The sequence below is a fragment of the Drosophila subobscura genome, chromosome U (genome assembly GCF_008121235.1).
Source record: "Drosophila subobscura isolate 14011-0131.10 chromosome U, UCBerk_Dsub_1.0, whole genome shotgun sequence".
Classification (NCBI taxonomy): domain Eukaryota; kingdom Metazoa; phylum Arthropoda; class Insecta; order Diptera; family Drosophilidae; genus Drosophila; species Drosophila subobscura.
The window spans coordinates 6,454,236-6,474,330 of NC_048534.1; the positions used below are offsets into that span (position 1 = coordinate 6,454,236).

Here is a 20,095-nt window from a genome sequence, read left to right on the forward strand (position 1 = left end):
GGCTCTGGCATTGCACTGCCAAGCCAATTTTCAGCCAGCAACAAGAGAAAATGTGGATATGTGAGTAGTAAAAAGAGGGGAAGAAAGCATTAGGTCCTTGTTCAACACAATTGCCTGGCCTTTGTCTGTCGCGCCCCGTCACGCTTTTGGGTTGAGCGGGGTCTATGGGGTCTGTCGGCGTCTTTGAAGATTCATTGCCTGTCCTGCCGCTGGCCAACGTTCCGCTGTGGGCCAGTGTCAAAAGGCAAGTGGAAAAACTACCGCTCAGCAAGGCTCTTTATTCCAATAACTTAACGAATTCAACTGAAATAAAACCCATGGAATTCCACCCACATGTCGAAGATATATTATGTCTTTCTATTATTCCGAAGCACCACGGACCTTCGTAGGGATCAACGCACTTGCTAGTGTTGTCCAGATTCCGGATTCTCCTTTCTCGTGAAACAAACGTCTCTGCCATTAAATTTTCTGAGTTGCATGTACATATCCTGAGTCTCAAGTGCAATTTTTCCAGACCAATGAAGAACTCTCCTCGGATGTCTCCAAATCCATCTCTGTAGGTCCCTCCAGTTTCGATCAAAGTCCACACATCCGTCGAAGCGACCGTCCATGCAGAAAACATTCTGTCGTTTGATTTATTTTTGAAAGCTGATACAATTTTTCAGCAAGCACGCCAGACATTATTTTAACCTGCTCCCTGAGGTCAGTAATTTTTTTTTATTTTTCCTTGATTTGTTCGACCTTTTCCTAGATTTGTCCGGCTTTTTCTTGAATTTTTTGTCTTGTTCCTCTATTTTAATTAAATTTTTTGTTCCACCGTTTAGAACTTGGCTGTTTAGGATGTACCTAACAGCAAAAGCAGGCAGAGGATCACCACAAAACCCGAGTTATTCTTGTTCCCCTACTCTCGCACTGTGGATATTACTTGCTTACTTGATTTTGCTTGCAAATTTCTTTGTTTTCGCGAAAAAAAATTAAAAAGTCTCAATAGTATTCCGAACTAATGATGCGTGAACGATGTTAATGTGTTACACCTATTACCTTTAAATCCATCATTCCTCTCTCAATTGCAACATGAACACAAAGTTGCTGCTGCTGCAGTTGGACTGCCTCACTGCTCTGATGCTGGGTGGCAAGCCACTGAGGTGCAAGCCGCCAAAAATTAAATTTTGCAACGCCTGCCGAGATGTCGAAGTACTGTCAACGGTTGCGTTGAAGAAGTGCAAACCGGGGTAAAAGATAGTCGATGGATAGTCGAAGAAAAAGAGACACTTGAAGCGTTGTGCGGAAAGCTCAGAGGAATTGGCAAAGCTTGTGCCAGTCTGCAGCCCAGGCGAAACGCCCAGCGAAAAGTGCCGCAAGGAACGTTAACATGCATTCAGACGTCGAATCTTAAAGATCGACTAAGGGCTGTCTCAATTGTTCTTTAATAAAAAATGTTCATTTTTTTATCGAGTTTAAGTTACTCAAACCAAAGTTGATTTTTATACCCGGTACTCGAAGAGTAAATAGGGTATATTGTATTAATGGAGAAAATTGGATGTACATACATATGTAACGCACAGAAGGAAACGTTTCCGACCCCATTAAGTATATATATTCTTGATCAGCATCAATAGCCGAATCGATAGAGCCATGTCTGTCTATCTGTCCGTCTGTCCGTCCGTTTGTCGGTTTTGTTGAGTGCCTGGGTCTCAGAGACTGAAAAGGCTAGAGCCACCCAATTTTGCATCCAGACTTCTGTATGCTCACACTGTTACAAGTGTATTTAAAAAATGAGCCCCGCCCCCTTCCGCCCATACAAAGGGCAAAAATCTCCCACAGCCACAATTTTGAAGAGAAAAGAAAACTAAAAACGCCATTCCGTAGGGAAGCACCAAATCTATCACCGAATTGGGATCAGATTGGAGCATTATTATTGCCAGAATGATGAAATTAATTTTCAGTGGCTGCGCCCACCCCGTGCAGCATTTTTTTTTTATTTTTTGCAAAATTCTCTAGTATACTGACTCAGTACCGGGTATAAAAGTTGTGACGCGTACGCAGCGTCTCGCATTCCTTCTCGTTTTTATGGTTCTTATTTGTAGTAATAGCCTCTACTTTACTTATTTAAATGGTTTTGGCATCATGTGGTTTAATGTCCATATCTTAACTGAATATAGGAAAATATCGATACCCTTGAGATACCTTGATAAGCTCTGGAGTGTAAAGTATTTTCTACAATATTTGTTAGTCTGCTTTCAATTTTTGTAGCAGCTTCTAAATAATGACCATGGATTTCTGCCTCAACACTTTGAAGCTGCCATAAAATAATAATTTTTTCCTAATTTTTCATAAACTGAAAGCCAAAGCATTAGCTCTGGGACTGCGTCTGATTGTGAGTCTGAGTCTGAATAGTTATCACAAACATCTGTTTCAAATGGCTTTTCATTTATCATAACTTTTGTGAAAAGAAACGATAGAAAAATTGTGTTGGTCGGACCTCTTCCAAGAGTCCGACGTGGCCTGATGGCCAATAGTTATACCCGGTACTCGAAGAGTAAATAGGGTATATTGTATTTGTGCACAAAGTGAATGGATGTAACGCACAGAAGGAAACGTCTCCGACCCCATAAAGCATATATATTCTTGATCAGCATCAATAGCCGAGTCGATTGAGCCATGTCTGTCTGTCCGTCCGTCCGTCCGTCTGTCCGTCCGTCCTTCTGTCCGTCTTGTTTGTCGGCTAGTTCTCAGAGACTATAAGAGCTAGAGCCACCAAATTTTGGCACCAGACTGCTGTATGCTCACACTGAAACCAGTGTATTTCAAAAATGAGCCCCGCCCCCTTCCGCCCCCGCAAAAGGGCGAAAACCTCCCAAATCAATTTTAAAGATAACAGAAAACTAAAAACGCCATTCCGTAGGGAATGACCATATCTATCAGATCACCAAATTGGGATCCGATTGGATCATTATTATAGCCACAATGAATAAATTAATTTGCAGTGGCCAAACCCACCCCGTCCTGCAGCTTATATTTGTTTTTTACACATTCTCTCATTCACATTCTGCTTCGCGCAGTTTATGGCCTCTGCCCCTGACACGTCTCTGCCCCTGCCTCTGCCGCGACTCTGCCCTGACTCTGCAGTGTGTGTTTCTAGGGGAGGGTGGCGAGCTAAAGGAGCGTGTTGGCGTGAGTAGTGTTGTTGATGTAGATGACAGATGAAAAAATAAAATTTGACAAATAACCGCTAAGGTGCAGATGTAGTACTAAGTTCCGGGTATAAAAGTTGTGACGCGTAAGAAGCGTCTCATACGTCCCTTCTCGGTTTTTTTTTCCCCTGCTGCTCTTAGCAGAAATTCAAATACTAAAGATGCTTGTCGATGAACTAGAGTAGACCGAAAATATAACGGGGGCTCTCTCAAGTACTGATGTGTTTGTGGGAGCATCAATGACAGTTCCCCCTCTTGGCTGAGTCAGGCGCCACAGCCAATACGAGTCGAAAGTGAATCCAAAAATCATTGCTGGGCCGGAGTGTGATTTTGTGGCTCCATTGACGATGTCCCCTGCCACTTGAGCACACAAATCTTCATACACATATGTATGTATGTGGGAGTATGTATTTTGGATATTCGGAATATTATTTGCTGATGCTTGCATTGTGAGAGGGAGAGCGTGGGCGTTGGCATTGAGTAACATTCGATTTTATTGCATTTTATTTGCCAGCTCTTTCATATTCTGTTGTGTGTGTGTGTGGCAGTATCCTCGTTGCGGCTGAACTCTGCAATTAGTGCTCGTTTCACTGCATAGTGTAGTGCAATGTGGCACGTCACGGAAAATGCATTTCCTTGTCCAACACAAAGAGGGTCATTAACAAGTCCAGCGATTGGGTTCGGCTGGGTTTTCCCATTGTTCTTAAGGCTGTCCACTGTCCGAATTAAGCATATTTGCCACCAGGGATTTCGGTTTTTAAAAAAGTATCTTCTAGAACGCAACTGACTGTTGCATTTGTTTGGCCTTAAATTCATTAAATTGATTGACAGATTTATTGGATTAAATTTCCACATACATATATATTGGAAAGTCAGTACCGACACTTATCATTGATTGGGTGCACTTCACGCTAGGCCAATTGTTCATATTTTTTGGTGCTTGGCATTACTGACCAATCCTAAGCCCAGTGCTGCTGCCAGTGGCGTGCTTGATAAATGACCCACCCAGCAAAGGGGGGTGGATAGCAAAAAGAGAGGACAGTAGGACGCTAAATCATAACTCCAAGCAACTGCTGACGTCTGCAGCGCTCTCATCTTTGCCACTGTTTTCCCTGACCCTTCTGGCTGGCCGTCGTGTGGCATAAGACCGACCATTTGTCTGGTTCTGAATTGGAGCCCAAGTTGCTGCTGCCTCGACTCGCGTGAATCAATCCGCAGTGTACCGTGCTCGGCATTAATCAAAAACTAATTTATTAGCAAGTGGCAGCCTTCGCCCTCCGTGTGGTTTATTAGCTGCCCGTCGCACGGTGGCTAGTGATTAGTCGTGTGTTAACCCCGGTCTGGCTCAGTTCCGTGTGCACTGCACTGCGGTTTTTCCCCCATAATACAATGGAAAAACCCAAACCGGAATGAAGATTAGAAGCTGCAAATTGCACTGCAGGCCTGAACTAATTGCTCGTCTTGGCTGAGATCATTTGTTTCGCCCCCACCAGGTGACAATTGCTGGCTGCACTTGCCTCAAGTCCATTAGAACTCCACTTTATCAGACTTGAGTAACGAAGGAGCTCCTGTCGCAGTCGTTTCTTACATATTGATGACCCGAATACAGGGGAAATTCGAGGGGAAGCGAGCTAAAGGTCTAGGTCTATTCACGCTATATATTTCTCATAAATAATAACTGGACCGCATGCGAGCCGCCACTCGAAATTACAAAGACAGGAGGAGCTGAAAACGAGTGCCAGCTTGAAGTTAGAGCCAGTTCCCAGTCGAGTGGATCAGCAGCTACTTGTGCATCGCTCTCGAGTGCAAATTGGATTACCCATCAAACAGCACAAAACACAGACGAGTCAGCGCCTAGCAGAATGTTGGCACTCAGTGCACGTGGCCTATTGGTATGTCGGCTTAGATATTGTATGCACATATACAGCACCAACACAATCCAACTTTGTATATAAAACCTATGATTTGAGCTGCTGCTGCTATATCAATCCATTCAACTGGCTCCGTGCCTTGAGGACTTTAAATTGCCGCTGGAATGCACTTTCTGCACTTTAAAACTCGACAAGTGCAATAATTTATTATCTTACCAGTTAGTAGGATTCGCTTTAGTTTCAGTGGATAATGTTTTATATATTATTAAACATCAAGCTTTGCTCTGCCACTCCACTGATGTGTATGCCTTTTCTTTGATTATTTAATTCTTATCTTTAGGTGGTTTTCACATGTCTATCTACCCTTGAATTACATCTCCTCCCACACTATAAATCCAGCAATGAATTCCTTCCAAATACATTTTTGTAATAAGAAGGAAAAATTTTAATGTCCATCAATAATGAATACGTATAGATAATTCTTTGGGTTTTTAATGCTTTTTAAAACGCAACTAGAAAAATGCATAAAAATATCATCGGCGGGCCGAAGTACAAATACCCTTGCAGCTGGACGACAGGATGAACCAAAAATCTGATTGTTTCTCAGTGTCTGGACAGATGGGTTTACAATAACAATTCAATACATATGTGTTGTGATATGGGCACCATGATCAATATATAAAAACACAATCTCTACTCTCCGAGATTATGAATAGTAAAATGTGAAAAGTTCATAAATCTAGACAGACGGACATGGCTAGATAAATTCGGGTTGTTCTCCTGATTAACAATACATACGAGAGAGTATATTTAAACGGTCGGGAATGGTCGTGTCTTGTCTGTGCGTTACATTAGAAGAGCCTTTGCAAGGGTATAACGACTAAATGGACTTGTCGCAAAAGGAACGAAACAGTGCACCTGACAGTGCAGTGCGTAAACTAGTCGGCGTGTAGCTGCCTGCGCTTGCCACGACCTCTTCCGAGCTTCTTGGCACGCAGCTTGGACATGTGCGACATGACCAGATAGGTGCCTGGCAGAATGAGCAGCAGGAGGTAGAGTTTCAGGAAGAGAACCATGTCAAAGGTGATGTTTAGTTTGTTGGGCATTTCCACTGTGAAGCGTTTGGTTTCCTCGATGTAGGGAATGTTTCGCAGCACTATAATGCCCTCGCAAACGATGCCCATGGGGTAGAGCGGTATCCAGATGGTATAGCGCAGCCAGGTGAGCAAGCCAACCTCGCGGCCCAACAGCTGACTGAGGTAGAATGGATAGCTGCACAAAGAGTAGAGAATATTAATGCGATACTGCGAACACTGGACTGGAAGAGCAGATCACATACCGAATTAGCTCAACCAGAGACCAAATGAGGAATACATAGAAAACCACCGGTTTGGCATGCATACGGGGCTCCCATTCGATCATCAAAAACAGAATGAAATTGCGTCCCGACACTTGGAAGAATGGCACTAGGGGGCTGCCCTTGGTGTAGCCGAAGAGCGGGTGCATAACCTCCAGGTACTGCAGCAGTTGGACAAATTTGAATGCATTTCCTACATGGGCGTACGTCTTAGTTATACTGTTGTAGCCATCGCGGTAGTAGAGCACGCCCATGACGGACACCACATACAAGTAGCCCACAAACATGGCCAGGTTGTAGAACATTAGGTAAACCTTTTTGGTTTTTTCTGTAAGTCATTTCAGTATGAAAAATTCGTGATATAATTTTCCAATCCGTACTTACCCTTGACATAGCCGAGCTCTTGCCTCTGCAGGTCGTTGTATTCCTTCTCGTAGTCCTGTCGCACATCTCGCGGCGCCTCCTCATTCTCCTGTTCCACATCGTCTTCTGTGCGCCAGCGGTCAAAGTCCACCTTCAGCCAGTGGGGTTTCTGGGGAGTGGCCACAAGACGGGGCCACCAGGCCGGCTCCAGTTTCCTTATCAGCAGCTCTATTTTGTTGTCGCTCACCACAAACGTGGCTTGCTCGTCATCGATCAGCGAATAGAAGTGCAGATCGAACTTGTACGTATTCACACCCCGAGCCCCATGACCGCTTGCACTAAAAGAAACCGACACCGGCGAAAAGTCCGCGATGGCGCCCTGTGAAAATTTCGATGCACATTATTGATTTTTCGCAGCCTGCGAAGTGACTTTGCGGCGCACATCCACGAACCTTTGCATCTTTGAGGTCCACCTTCAGCTGCAGCGTTTGTTTGGTCTGTGACCAATACACCAGGGGGCTTAATTGTGCCATTTTCTTGGCACAAATTTAAACATTTATAATTTGGTTTTGTTATGGTTGTTATCAGTGTGACCGCGGATTAATCGATAAAATATACCGTCAGACTCTCAATAATATAAAAAAATATACCATATCATTTTAAATATATACCGTAATATACCGTAGTCTTAAATCGTTTTTCGCGATGTTGATGTTCTACTTAAACATTAATTATGACCTAAGATTCGGAGAGTTGGCTTGTTTTTGGATAGGATATACCATTATATACCGAATTTGTCGACTGTCGCTTATCGAAAGTTGCTCAAATCGATTGCTGATTTACTAGCTGTGGAAAGCTAACTGCGTTGACATGATTAAATACAGCTGAAAGCTTTTAATTGCATATGTTTGCCGCGAGAATTTGAATTTAAATTCTCGGCAATTACAAAAACTCATTTATTTAATGAATTGGGCTGGGTACTGTACTTCCCATGTGGCAGTTGTGTACATTATGTTCACTACATAAAGTCAATCAACTTTTTTCATTCTCTTTCGCTGTGCAACGAATTCGGACATTTTGATTTATGATTTCGCCACCGCGAAAATCGGAAGTAGTCGCACAACATGGCAAAAACAGAGAAAGGAACCAACAACCAGCAACCCACTCCACAATAGACATATATACGACTTGCAAGAGTGTTGTGTTGGTGACTTTTCCTCTTTTGTTTTGACTTGTTTCCGGATTTCCTTCCTTTTTTTATGGTTGTGGGCGTTGTCAAAACAAAAGGCGACTTGTCAGGCATATGCTGTCTGTCCACAATATATTGGATTTAGGAACAAAAACTGCTGCTAATACTACCAAAGCAATCACAATGGGGCATACGTGTGTAAAATATCAGTGGCTATGTCTTGAGAAATCTCTTTGCTAATCCAGACCAGTATTTTCTTCTGTATCTATTTTGCAGCCATCGCACGCTCATTTCCATATCATTTTGCACATCGACCACAGGCACCGACACCGACTAAGACGCAGACGTGGGCGGAACAAAATGTTGCGCTTTCTCAAGAATCGTTAGACATTTGAGTCTGTCCAGATTTAGTTATCGAGCCGCCCATCTATCTATCTATCTATCTATAAATGTGTGTGTGTGTATATGCTTAGCTGTATCTGTATCTCCGTGTAAAGGTAAGTTTTCTTTACATATTTCTATTTAGTTTTGATATACTGGAACAAGATCCAACGTGTAAGCATTGCAAAGTTCTCAGGCACCTTGTCAAATTATTTTTATTTATGCATACGTGAGATTTTCGATATTCTACATTATTTAGAGTGCAATTTTGAGTGTATTAATGGGTAAACGAACAACGACCCCTAAATGAAAGAGAACCCAAAATTATCCATGGCTAAATTATGCATATTTACTTGGTGTGTGAGGTGTGGGCTGTGGGTAAGGTGGGGATTTAACAAACAGATGTTTTAGTTTGTTGGGCCACCGTGTCGTATGTGTATGTACGTGCATGGCTTTTCTTGTCTCTCTTTAATTGTGCCTAATGACGTGGATACGAGTACGCACATATCTATCTATATACTCGTAAATAAAACTGTTGTCTGTCCCTTTCAACATTACGAGTTATTATTGCCAGCGACCAAACAAAACGCAGCAAATGGTTAAGGTCAAGTCCAGCAAGGGCCCCTCTTTCCACTGCATGTGGCAGGTTCAATTTATGAATTCGACAATGAGCGATGGAGTAAATACATTAGCAAGGAGTATACCCTGAGTTGTACCCTGTAAATAATGGAAGTAAACTGCCACCTTGAATGACTTAGTTTCCTATTTTAAAATACATGCTAAATTTGGAAGAGCATTTGCCACTTCTTTCTACATTCCAATGAGTCCTGCTAGATCTTTGGTTACTTCATTCCTGGGCACTTTTAGGCTGATGCGCTCCTCTGTTATGAGCACCTCCGTTGTGGCAAGCAGCGAGGCTATTCCTGCCGCCTCGGACATGGCTGCTCGCAGGGCACTTGTGGGATCGACAATGCCGCGCTGCTTGAGATCACAGTACTCCCCTGCGGCCGCGTCATAGCCAAAGTTGCCGCTTCCCTCGAGCACTTTGCGGATAACTTCGTCCGGATTGACGCCAGCATTGCGGGCAATGGTGTAGCAGGGCAGGCGCAGAGCATTCCTGACAATGTCTCGCCCAATTTGGTGCTCGGGTATATCTGATCGGGGCAACGCATCCAGGGCGGGAATGCATCTGAGGTAAGCAGTGCCGCCGCCTGGCACAATGCCATCACTGATGGCCCCATGCACCGCATGGAGAGCATCATTCAGTCGATCCTTCTTCTCGCTGACCTCCAGATCGTTGGCCCCGCCCACGTAAATGGTGGCCAGATAGCCAAAGAGTCGCCCCATGCGCTCATTCAGCTTGTCCACCTCCTCGTCGGTGATCGCCTCCTCCATGAGGGCTCTGATGTGTTGGACCCTTGCGTGCACTTGGTCCTCGTTGTGGATGCGTGGATGGAGTAGGTGGGTCGAGCTGGAGTCGACAATCACTTCGCTCACCACTCCCAGGTCCTCTCCCTCCACTGCAGACAGACGAGTGGAATTCTCTAGGAGATTGGCGCCCATGGCCAGTGCCAAATCCTGCATCTGATCTCGCTGCTCCGAGCCGTAGCTGGGCGCCTTGACGGCGCACACTCGCAGGCAGTTTCTGAGCTGATTCACCACCAAAGCCTTCACCACCTCTTCCGAAATATCGTTTGCTATGATCAGCAGCGGCTGCTCTTTGCTCTTGGCCAACTCTAGAGCGGGCAGAATGTCATCCAGCCGTTCAATGCTAGCCAGCGTGGCCAACAGCAGGACATTGCTGTACTCCACTCGGTTGCCATTCCCCTGGTTGGCAAACAGAGGAGAGACGAAGCCCTCCGGCAGCGTGACACCTTCCTGCACTTTGAGCTCATCCCTCAGGCTCTTTGACTCCTTAAGCAAGAACACTCCCGCCTCGCCCAGCTCGAAGACAGCGTCGCCAATCATGCCCGACAATCGTTTGTCTCCGTTGAGCGCAATCGTGGCCACGGCCTCCACCTCGCCGATCATCTCGACTTTTTGGGACATGCTCTGCAGCTCCTCGCACACCACCCGCGATGCCTCGAGCATGCCCTCACGCAAGGCGTGGACATTGACCTGCCACTGGCGGGTCACCTCCAGTCCCTGGCTGGCCATGCCTCTGGCCAGTATCGTGGCCGTGGTGGTGCCATCGCCCACATCGTTGTTTGTGTTTGAGGTGGTGTGTCTCAGCAGCTGGGCGCCCATGTTGCAGCGTCGATCTTCCAGCTGGACATTATTCGCCACTGTTATCCCATCCTTGGTGATCCTGGGCGAAATCATGAGCCGCTCGATCAAGACATTTCTGCCCCTCGGACCCAACGTGGCGGACACTGCATTGCTCATGATATCCATGCCCTTCAGCAACAGTCCCCGCGCCTCCATCCCAAAGCGTATATCCTTGGCATAGGTGCGAACAGTTCCAACCAAGTAGCGGCGTCCATCGCGTCCACAGCGCTTCAACATTGCTCAAAATAAATTTGTCACTATAATCGAAAAAGAAAAGGGAATGTGAATCAAAAATATTTCAAATTACTTTTGAATAAGAAGTCCATAAATGGGAGATTACTTTTGATTTTTGTTGTATTTTTAAATTCGGGTTTTAATAATAATAAATATAATAATATAAATCGTCAAAAAAAGCCTCAAAAATTATTCGAAGAACTACTCCGAAAATGCATCTAAAATGATTGCTTGAAACAGATTTTAATCAGCTCAAATTAATATGAGACTTAATGGATTAAGGCAGACTCTTTCCACTACTTTGAAGGGTATGCGCAGTTCGTTCTTTTCCACTTAATATATTTTATTATGTTACAACTTGTTTTCCTTGTCGTCATTTTATTTTAACAACAAATATTACATTTGTGCCATGTTTCCTGCTTGTTTTCGGGATTCGTTTATTAAATGTAGCGTGCACGTGTTGGTAAACTACCACACAAACACAGAGAGAAAGAGAGAGAGAGAGACACAGACAGGCACCACACACACAGACACTTGAACAGGAAGCACGAAAGTCGCCATCAGACCCATACAGAGAGAGAGACACCCATGTAGAGGCAGACAATGCCAGTCCGACATTAATATTAACAACGTTAACGAAACGAAACGAAACGAAACAACAACAAAACACTCATCAAACATGCGGCGTTTAGTACACAAACACACACACACACACACACACACAGATACTCACCCATACGAACCCACTTTCAATAGGTTGGAGCGAGATAGCCTGCAGGACATTTCCTTTCGCCTCTTTCCGGTGCGTTGAAAGTTTCGCTTTTCGTTTTTCGTTCGCTCGAGGTTTTCCTTTCCTTTTTTTTCTTCTCTTTTTTTTGTTTGGTGTCTTTCAGTTGGCGTCGAGCATTTCCTTAAGGCAAACGCGACTCTGATTTTCCCTCCGCAGTTTTTCCCGTTCAGTGCGTCTGGGAAAATAGAAGAAAATTTCGAATTTATACCCGAACAAAATTTGTGCCGAGTGCTTCTTAATATTCAGTGCTGATCATGGCTTTGGTGGCACATCGCATGATGCTGCCCGCTCGTCGGCGTCGCACCCATCAGCAGGTGGCACGCAATAAGGTTGGAGTCCTGCTGGTGCCCAGCGTGGCGGAGTACTGCGGCAGTGAGCAGCCGCAGCTGCAGCCGCAGGCACAGCATCAGCCTGTAGGCCCCACAGCCAGCCAGCTGCAACATAATTTGGAGCAGCATGACGCTGAAAGCGGCAACGGAAAAGTGAGTGCAACAAGTTTGTGCAACGGTCTCAGGTTTGACTGAGCCTCCATTGAATGCCCAACATAACGGGCATCCCTGTGCCATTTCAGCCTACTGCCATTTCCGAACAGCTTGGCGGGCGTCTTCTCGCTTATCCCTTACATATGTACATACATCTTCCATGTATCTCCCGTTTTTTCTCTGCTTTCACTGGCGCCAACATTCTGTCGTGAACATGTTGGCTCCCATTTTTGTTGTTGGTCCTGGTCATGGTTGGCTCGTAGATTGTGTGTGTTTTCGCCGAGAATGTCTACCCCCTCGGTTGTCAGACAAGATTATTGGACATGTGACGAGTATAAAGTTTACATTTAATCGAAATAGAGAGAAAAATTACTCATTTTAAAATTATATAAAAATATACATAAAATTAACGATAATACGGAGTTGTTGAACAAGTATTCCCGACAAGTTTAGAAAAATGAGGAGGTGGCGGAATTAAATGGATAAAGATTTAAGAAGGAACTAGCTAGAATTTGGAATATAAAATATGCCGTAAGAGATAGGATTAAGCATTTAAAATTACAGTATTAACCGCCATTAATCTCTTAGAAAAATACACAACCCCATTATTATTTTAGTACTTTATATATTTTTCCACTCAATTAATTCGTGTCAATTAATTTCAAATATTTGTGATTGGTTTTTCTTTAATTTACTCGATGGCTTCGCTGTCAATACCGATGTAGTTGAAGGTGCGTGCCTTGTGTCTGGCTGAATATAGTGTTTATCACACCTCTTTCCCCCCGATCAGAAACCTCGAAATGGAATTTTGAATGCGTGCTGCCCGTCAATGGTGTGGGCGTTAATTGAATAGGTGGTAGTGGCTCGCTTTTCGACTCTTTTTTTGTTTTGGTTCTCGGATGCAATGGCACCTTCCATTATACTATTATTACGATGCGTGACGAACTTTCCGCTGGCCCCACACAGCGCAAAGCACACAACCCCATAATTTATTCAATGCTCAAGGCAGGGTGGCACTTGTTTTCGGTTTTCGGATTGGGACTGAAACTGGGACTAGGATAGGGGCGGCGGGACTGACACCGGTTACACTAATCAATAAGCCTTAATGCATGGCCTTGACATGATATATTTAGCCAAGGAGAGCTTTGTTCATTTAGCACAAAATTGTTTGGAAAATGATGCAAGGATCTTGCAGCGATGGAATAGTACTAGCCATCAGAAGAGTATAAATTCACCATAAATCTGGGAACGGTATGGACAGAACACAGACATGATTTGTTGGGTGGATTTTATCTCAAAAACTATTATTATGTGATGCAGATCACAAATAGGAATTAAATATGGGTTGGGAGACACCCCCAGATGTTTTTTACATAAATTATACAGTGAAGTTCTACATGAACCAAGGAGCCAAATAGTGGAGATAAAAACCTGAAAAAGCTTTCAAATGAGCTTTGCTGAACTTTGAAATTCAGCTACGGTTATGTTTGTGTACCTCCATGGTCCCCATGTTGCATGTAACTGAGAAGTGTCCATCCACTGCTGAAAGTGCTTCTTGAGGTATTTAGTCTAGAATGAATGCAACTCGGAGTTTGCGGATTTTAGGCATCTCTGCATCTGTCTTCTACAGCTGTCGGTGCTCCCAGAGTTCCCAGAGCCAGTAGAGCCATTGTTTATAATTTCAACGGACACCTTGCCCCTAAGGGGATAGGACAAATACCTTATCGCATTTGTTATTGAAAGCTGAGATGTAGATTGAGGGCTTAACAGATTGAGGGACCGGGCACTGCTGATGCGCTCTGAAATTTGAGTTTCCCCCATTGTTTATAAGTATTAGCCTCAGGCTGAGTCAGATGTTTGTTGTTGCTGTAGAAAAACGTGTGAGAGTGCTTGGAGGGGAAATCAAATTAATCCCATAAATTATCACACTCTCTGGTCAGTTCGTTTCGGGCAACCAGCCATGTCTGTCGCTCTATTCGCAATCATTCACTACCACTCCATCGTTTTGTCTGCCTATTCATGGCAGCACATCGAGCCGGCTGCCTATGTGGAGGTCCGCAGCGGAAATCAGCTTCAGATGCCGATCGTGGATCCCTTACACCATTCAGCTGGACTTCGTGTGAATGAGATAATCCGACAGGCCGCCAAGGAGTATGAGCTGAAGAAGATGCGCCACTTTGGGAGAGAATCAGCCAAGATGGGGTGAAAAATGTGTCGCACCTATAACGCGATTTATTTATATATATTTAAATATAAATAACCTCAAGATTGTGTTCGATCAGAACCAATGAAGCTTTGACAAATCAGAGGCGTTTGTGTTTTAAATTTCTGATAGTCTCTGTGTTTTATGTGGTGGAATACTGGAAAGTAGATGGTGCCAGCACATTTCTTTGCATTCCTCTAAAGGGTACTAAGGAGATGCCTCTACAGATGCCTAAGCAATCTTATCTACATCTGCTGAATCCTAATCTGCTAGTCGAGCTGGAGCTTAAATTTATCCTTACGATCTGTTCCATCAAGAGCACGAAAGATCGTTTTGTAATCGGCCTAAAGATTTCGCATAATTTTACATACACATTTTATTTCTTAGGGGTTTGTGTAATGGGGGATTCTATAATGTTTTTTTAAATATTATTTTACTTAATATCTTATTAGGCTTTTTATTTTGGTTTATTTTTATTTGGCACTAAAATTCGTCAAGTTCAAACGAAGCCACAATAAGTTGCTCAGCTTTTACAACTTTACCTTTTAATACGAAATGCAGCAAACTGATGAGACCTTTATCCCTTGGATACGAGTACAAGTTTGATATGTGCGATACATAAATAATGAAGCAACTCCTGGTAATTACAATTATGACGAGAAAGGGCGAGTAGCCAAGGTCTCTCGTTGGCAAATTGTCATAATTTATGAAGCGAGAGCCGAAAAAGCAGGCAGCCAACGTGGTGTCCCCTTCTGAAACTTTAATTAAGTCGAACTTATCTATGCTCTACACATGAGAATTGAGAGTGGTGGTGGGGACACTCCACCCTCTCTGTCTCGCACTCTCTTTTTTGCTCGGAAAGTTAATCCTGCTTCACGCAAAAGCCAGAAAATGCTCTCAGATATGCAAATGAATGTGGCAGTGGCACGTCAAATGTGGCTTTACACCCACCCACACACTCACACACACACTTGCAGACACAGGGAGAGGCAGCGGCACCTTGGGGAACATGCATTTTGGTCATGTTTACAATGTCAGCCAGGATAACGGGTTGCGGGGGGCTGAGGAGGCCAAAAGGATTGCAGTGGCTCGTGTGGTTCGAAGCTTTTTCACCTAAGCAATGTCAGCGAATTAGGCCACAGAGAGGAAACTAAAGCTGTGTTTGCATCAGCTGTTTTCAACGCCCACGCACAGCTGTTTGTGGGGCCAGGGAGAGTGAGCGAGCTTTCGTGCGGAGAGCACCGCTCTCAGTGGAGAGCAGTGCCCTACCTGGCCGAGCGCCTGCACTTGCTTCGGGTTCTTCCAGATTTGTTTACAAGTCCATTGGGCACTGCTCCTGCTCTTGCTCCTGCTCCTGCAGCAGTGCAGGACGCACGAAGGATGCGACCCACTTCGGGCGACGACCGCTTTCAATTTCGTTCAACCTGAAAACGAAACGAATCCGAGAATCCGAAACCGAATGGAAATCGTAGCAATCGGCGTGGCCTGCCTTCGCTTTCAGTTGCGCCCCGTTATTCGTTGGTGGCCGTTGGGCGGCCTCAGTCGTGTTTTTGTTGTGCTGGTTCGCGCGTTTCCTGCTGTCGCCGTCGTCGTCCTCGCCCTCGTCGGCAGCACAGTAGCAGCAGCAGGACACAGGTCTAGGGAGCTGCAGTTTGCAAAGCCGCGACGCGACGCGACGCCTCCGCTCCTGTAAAAATTCAATTTCTACAATTTTTCTACTCGTTCGCAAACACTCGCAGTACAATATTACAAAAAAAGTTTGCAGAAAATTGAAGTTTAACGCCTACCAAAGATAGTTAGTTGGTTTTGTGTGTGTGCACCGCAGTATCGGGGAGAGAGAGGGCGATTAATGATTCATTCGCCTGTGAGCCCCGTGCAAATAATAAATAATGCAGAAATTGCAGTGCAAATGTAATATGGAATCGCAATTACAAACGGATCAAGGTGACCACAACAAACGACGACTCGCAGTCCACAATCGAAATACTGTCATTGTCACTCAGACGTCGCCGCCATCCAGGTGCGGGTGCAGTTGCAGGTAAGACATCCAGGACCAGCTGGGAACCAGGCACCGCGGACTACCACACCGACTCCACCCATCGAAAGGCGACGCATGAGTGACAACTGCAGATATGCAAAACAACCTCAAACAACAACAGAAATCAAATCAATCAATAACAAGTGCAAAACCCTCTCAAATTCCACCGTCAATTGCTTTGATTTTGATTGACACGTGTGAATTATAGATATATAAAAGAAAATATGCAAAAGGCCGAAAAATGAATTTGAAATTGGATCAAATTACAGCCAGCCATCAGGGAATAAATGCAAAATACAGAAATCGAATTATGAAATATAATATAATATAGCAGCCGATGCGATTTATTATAAATATTCTATATCAATTCAAATGCATAACAATTAAATGCAAATTAAATATAACTTATGGAGTTGGTGATGAAATTCAATATAAGATACACAAAGTTTATAAATGTGTAAATAAATAATATAGCATAAATATTACCATAACTAAATAAAGAAATATAAATTGAATGCTAATAATAATATAAACGAATAATATTTAAACTAAAACCAAATAAATTTCGTTCAAAAATATGTTCCTGACGAATGAATCGAATATATGTAAATAGATTTAATGGTGTGATTTTGAATGCAAGAATAATGGGTAAACCTTTCAGCTTGTATTTTCGATACTGGGATACGTTGGGGTTTCGGTTGGGAAGTTCAATCCTAAGAGAACACCAGCTAAAGATAAAGATAAAGATGTGGCAGATAATGCTGATAATACTTATGGAGCATATTTCTATGCCATTTCTTGTATCCTATGCCATTTAGTATGATTAATATCAATTTAATTATGCAGAAATCACGCAGCGACATATCAAATGTCCATGGGACAATCGAAAAAGTCCTTTATATAATCAAAATAATTCATAAAGAATAAATAATGATAAATTGAATCATGGGGGAATATAATAACAAAAGGTAACTCGAAACTGGCCAACAAACGAGCAAAAAGAGGAATGTCGGGAATGTACACACATACAAATGTATTTAAATATGTATGCAACGTACATTTGTACATACATACATCTGAAGCTGACAGCTGCCTAGCCATAGCTATGAGCAGCCCAGCAACAATACATACAGCCAGACAGTATGAAAAATGATAATGACAGCCGCCACCCATAGCAAAAGTGAAAAGTGAATGTATTATACATATACATACATACATATGTATGTATACATATGTATGCATATGTATTTACATAGACTATACATATGTACATAAATATAAACAGTAAGAATTGATGCCAAAGAATCAATTCATTCGTCCCATACAGTTTCGCTTTGTTGCAAGAAATAATTATATATTCTACCTAGCAAGGGTTATACATACATACATACATATGTAGGTTTATTGCATTTTCATTGATGCAATTAACCAATTAGTTTTAGTTGAAATTTTAATGGTTATTTTGGGTTTTCATTACGCGCAAGTAATGTGTGTGTCTTGGCTGCAATAAATTGCAAATTATAGCCAGAAGAGCTGTGTTGTTTACCTGCAAATGTGCTGCTAATTTGTTGCCACAAGAGCGTTACTCATTTCCAGGCAATTACATTAACACCACAGCCGGTTTAATTAGGCCAGACACACACGGGCACACACACAGACAGACTGGCAGAAGGACAGAAAGGCAGACTGACATACAGAGAAACGGCCAGATAGTGGGTAGTGAAAGTATCCTGGCGCACATCTTTGCGAAATATGAAAAAATGCAAATGGAAACTTTTCTATGCGAAAGTTTTTTCGCTTTTTCGCTTTTGGCGTCGTTGTTGTCTGGCGTTGTCTGGAGACAACTTTGTTCAGTTCAGGTGCTGTTCAGGTTGGTTGTTTGTGGCCCACGTACTATTCGGTGTTTTCTTTTTGCTCTGATGAGTGTTGAGGGTTGCCTGGGGCGGACCTACCTTTGACCTTTTTCATATTTTTACTCTGGCAGACGAAAGCAGTTTGCGAAAGGATATGATATAATTTGGAAATTATATTATTAAAAGTAGATGCACATTTACTATATGCACATAATGCACTTGTTTATGCCTTTAGAGTTGTTATTTCAGTTGTTTTCATAAAAGTTGAGAGCAGTCTTAATAGGATTATAGGGGATTTAGATTTGACATCTGTTTCTATATTTTCACTTAAAATAATGAAGGCCAAGCCTTTTTTTCGTTACTACAAAGCAGCTAAACGATTGTATGCTTATAAAAATACAATCACAATTTTTTGAACTGATTTCTCCCATGGTTATCTTTAATTATTGCATATCGCATCACGTGTGTATTAATTAGGTAATAATTTCTGCCTATATTTTATTTCCGAGTTGCTTGAAGCATTTCCAAATTGTTCCAAGATTCTTTCCATTAATTTCCTTACTCTGGGCTGGCAGTTGACCTTCAGGGAGCGTTCGCCTCGCACCGATTCGTGTCTGGCAACAATTTTTCAAAATTGAGCTTGGGCTAAGCGGCAGCGCCAAATGCTGGTAGTGCAAAGTAGCCAACCGGCAAACGCATAGAAATAAAATGTTGCCAAGAAAAAGGTACATAGTAGGGGTGTGCATGGGGCATGAGGCATGGGCCGACGGCTGCCGTCAGCGAACGTGGCCATAATTCAAACGACGCGCAAACTACTTAATGTTATTAGATATGTCTTGTTGGGCCAGTCTCCTGCTCGGTCACGCCCCCACTGCAGCCGGGAAAGCAGCAGAAAGCGAAAAACTTTTCCACGGATTTTCCAACAGCCGCCCAAGTTGGGTGCGTACGTGTGTGTGTATGTGTTTTGGCCAAGTTTATGCTGATGTTGTTGATTACAGATGCCGCTGCCGCTGCTGCTGGTGCTTCTTGTGGTCGGCCTCCTTTGATGGCGTCCTACTCCTTCTTAGACATTTTTTTGTCGCCGACTTTCCATCGTTGACATTTCGTTTTCAGCATTTTCCATGCGAGTCTTTTTTTCCTGTGCTCGGAGCCGCGGGACCAGTCTAGCTGCAGGTGCTGCATTTAAAATGAAATATGACAGACAGTTTTGCGGTTTAGATAAATGCGCTGCTGTTTGTCTACGGGGCTGACTCATTCTTTTCCCTTATACGTGGAACGCTCTGCAAGTGGAATTCTCTCTGTTATGTTACTGATGGTTTTTTAGGATCTATGATGCTAGGGAGACTGTAAATAAACACCCTATGAGGTACATCATAGTTGAAATTCCATTCAAATTCCCTTCCCAACAATGTTCAAGTAATCCCTGACCTGCACCTCCACCTCCACCTCTCCCTCTGCCTCTGCCCATGATGCAATTAGCTTAAATCAGAAACAGCCAATCAGGCAATGTGCGGCACTTAAAAACTTTTGGCCAACTTGGAGGGTCAGTGGAAGCGGAGTGCCGAGTGCCGAGTGCCGTGGAGATCTTGTTGCACAAGCCGTTGCCTTCGAGGAGAGAATTTCATCCCATTCCAGCAACTGCAACGCAGCTCCAGACAACTTGGCAGCCGAATGCAATTTTCTATTACGACTATCCGTTGATTTTTAAATTCATTTGAATTTGCACAATCCTGCGTTCCGCTTGTTGCAATCGCAATCGAAAATGTAAATGTAAATATAAATGTTTTGTGTGTTTATCAGGTTTTTTGTTGAGATTTTAAGTCGGGCAGATTACAGAGAGAGAGCCCAAACAAAAAGATTATTTGTATTTGG

General features: G+C 43.4%; 3 protein-coding genes across 3 annotated transcripts in view; 1 reads left to right on the plus strand and 2 right to left on the minus strand.

Moving 5' to 3' along the window:
- Positions 1–8,466, plus strand: part of LOC117900166 — a 42,019-nt gene extending 33,553 nt beyond the window's left edge. The window contains exon 3 of the transcript XR_004649266.1: positions 8,251–8,466. The gene's annotated coding sequence lies outside the window, so the exon portion shown is untranslated. The remainder of the gene's footprint in view (positions 1–8,250) is intronic.
- LOC117900164 (very-long-chain (3R)-3-hydroxyacyl-CoA dehydratase 3) lies at positions 5,526–7,379 on the minus strand. Its single transcript, XM_034810406.1, has 4 exons — positions 7,238–7,379; positions 6,807–7,164; positions 6,405–6,750; positions 5,526–6,337 (listed from the first exon to the last, which is right to left on the minus strand). Exons 1-4 carry the CDS (start codon positions 7,316–7,318, stop codon positions 6,004–6,006), a joined length of 1,119 nt encoding a protein of 372 aa, XP_034666297.1. The 5' UTR covers positions 7,319–7,379; the 3' UTR covers positions 5,526–6,003.
- A 634-nt stretch (positions 8,467–9,100) lies between the features above and the next one.
- On the minus strand, positions 9,101–10,875 carry LOC117901904 (60 kDa heat shock protein homolog 1, mitochondrial). The gene has a single exon (XM_034812870.1). The coding sequence runs from the start codon at positions 10,858–10,860 to the stop codon at positions 9,166–9,168; it is 1,695 nt and encodes a 564-aa protein (XP_034668761.1). The 5' UTR covers positions 10,861–10,875; the 3' UTR covers positions 9,101–9,165.
- Between the last annotated feature and the right edge of the window lie 9,220 nt (positions 10,876–20,095).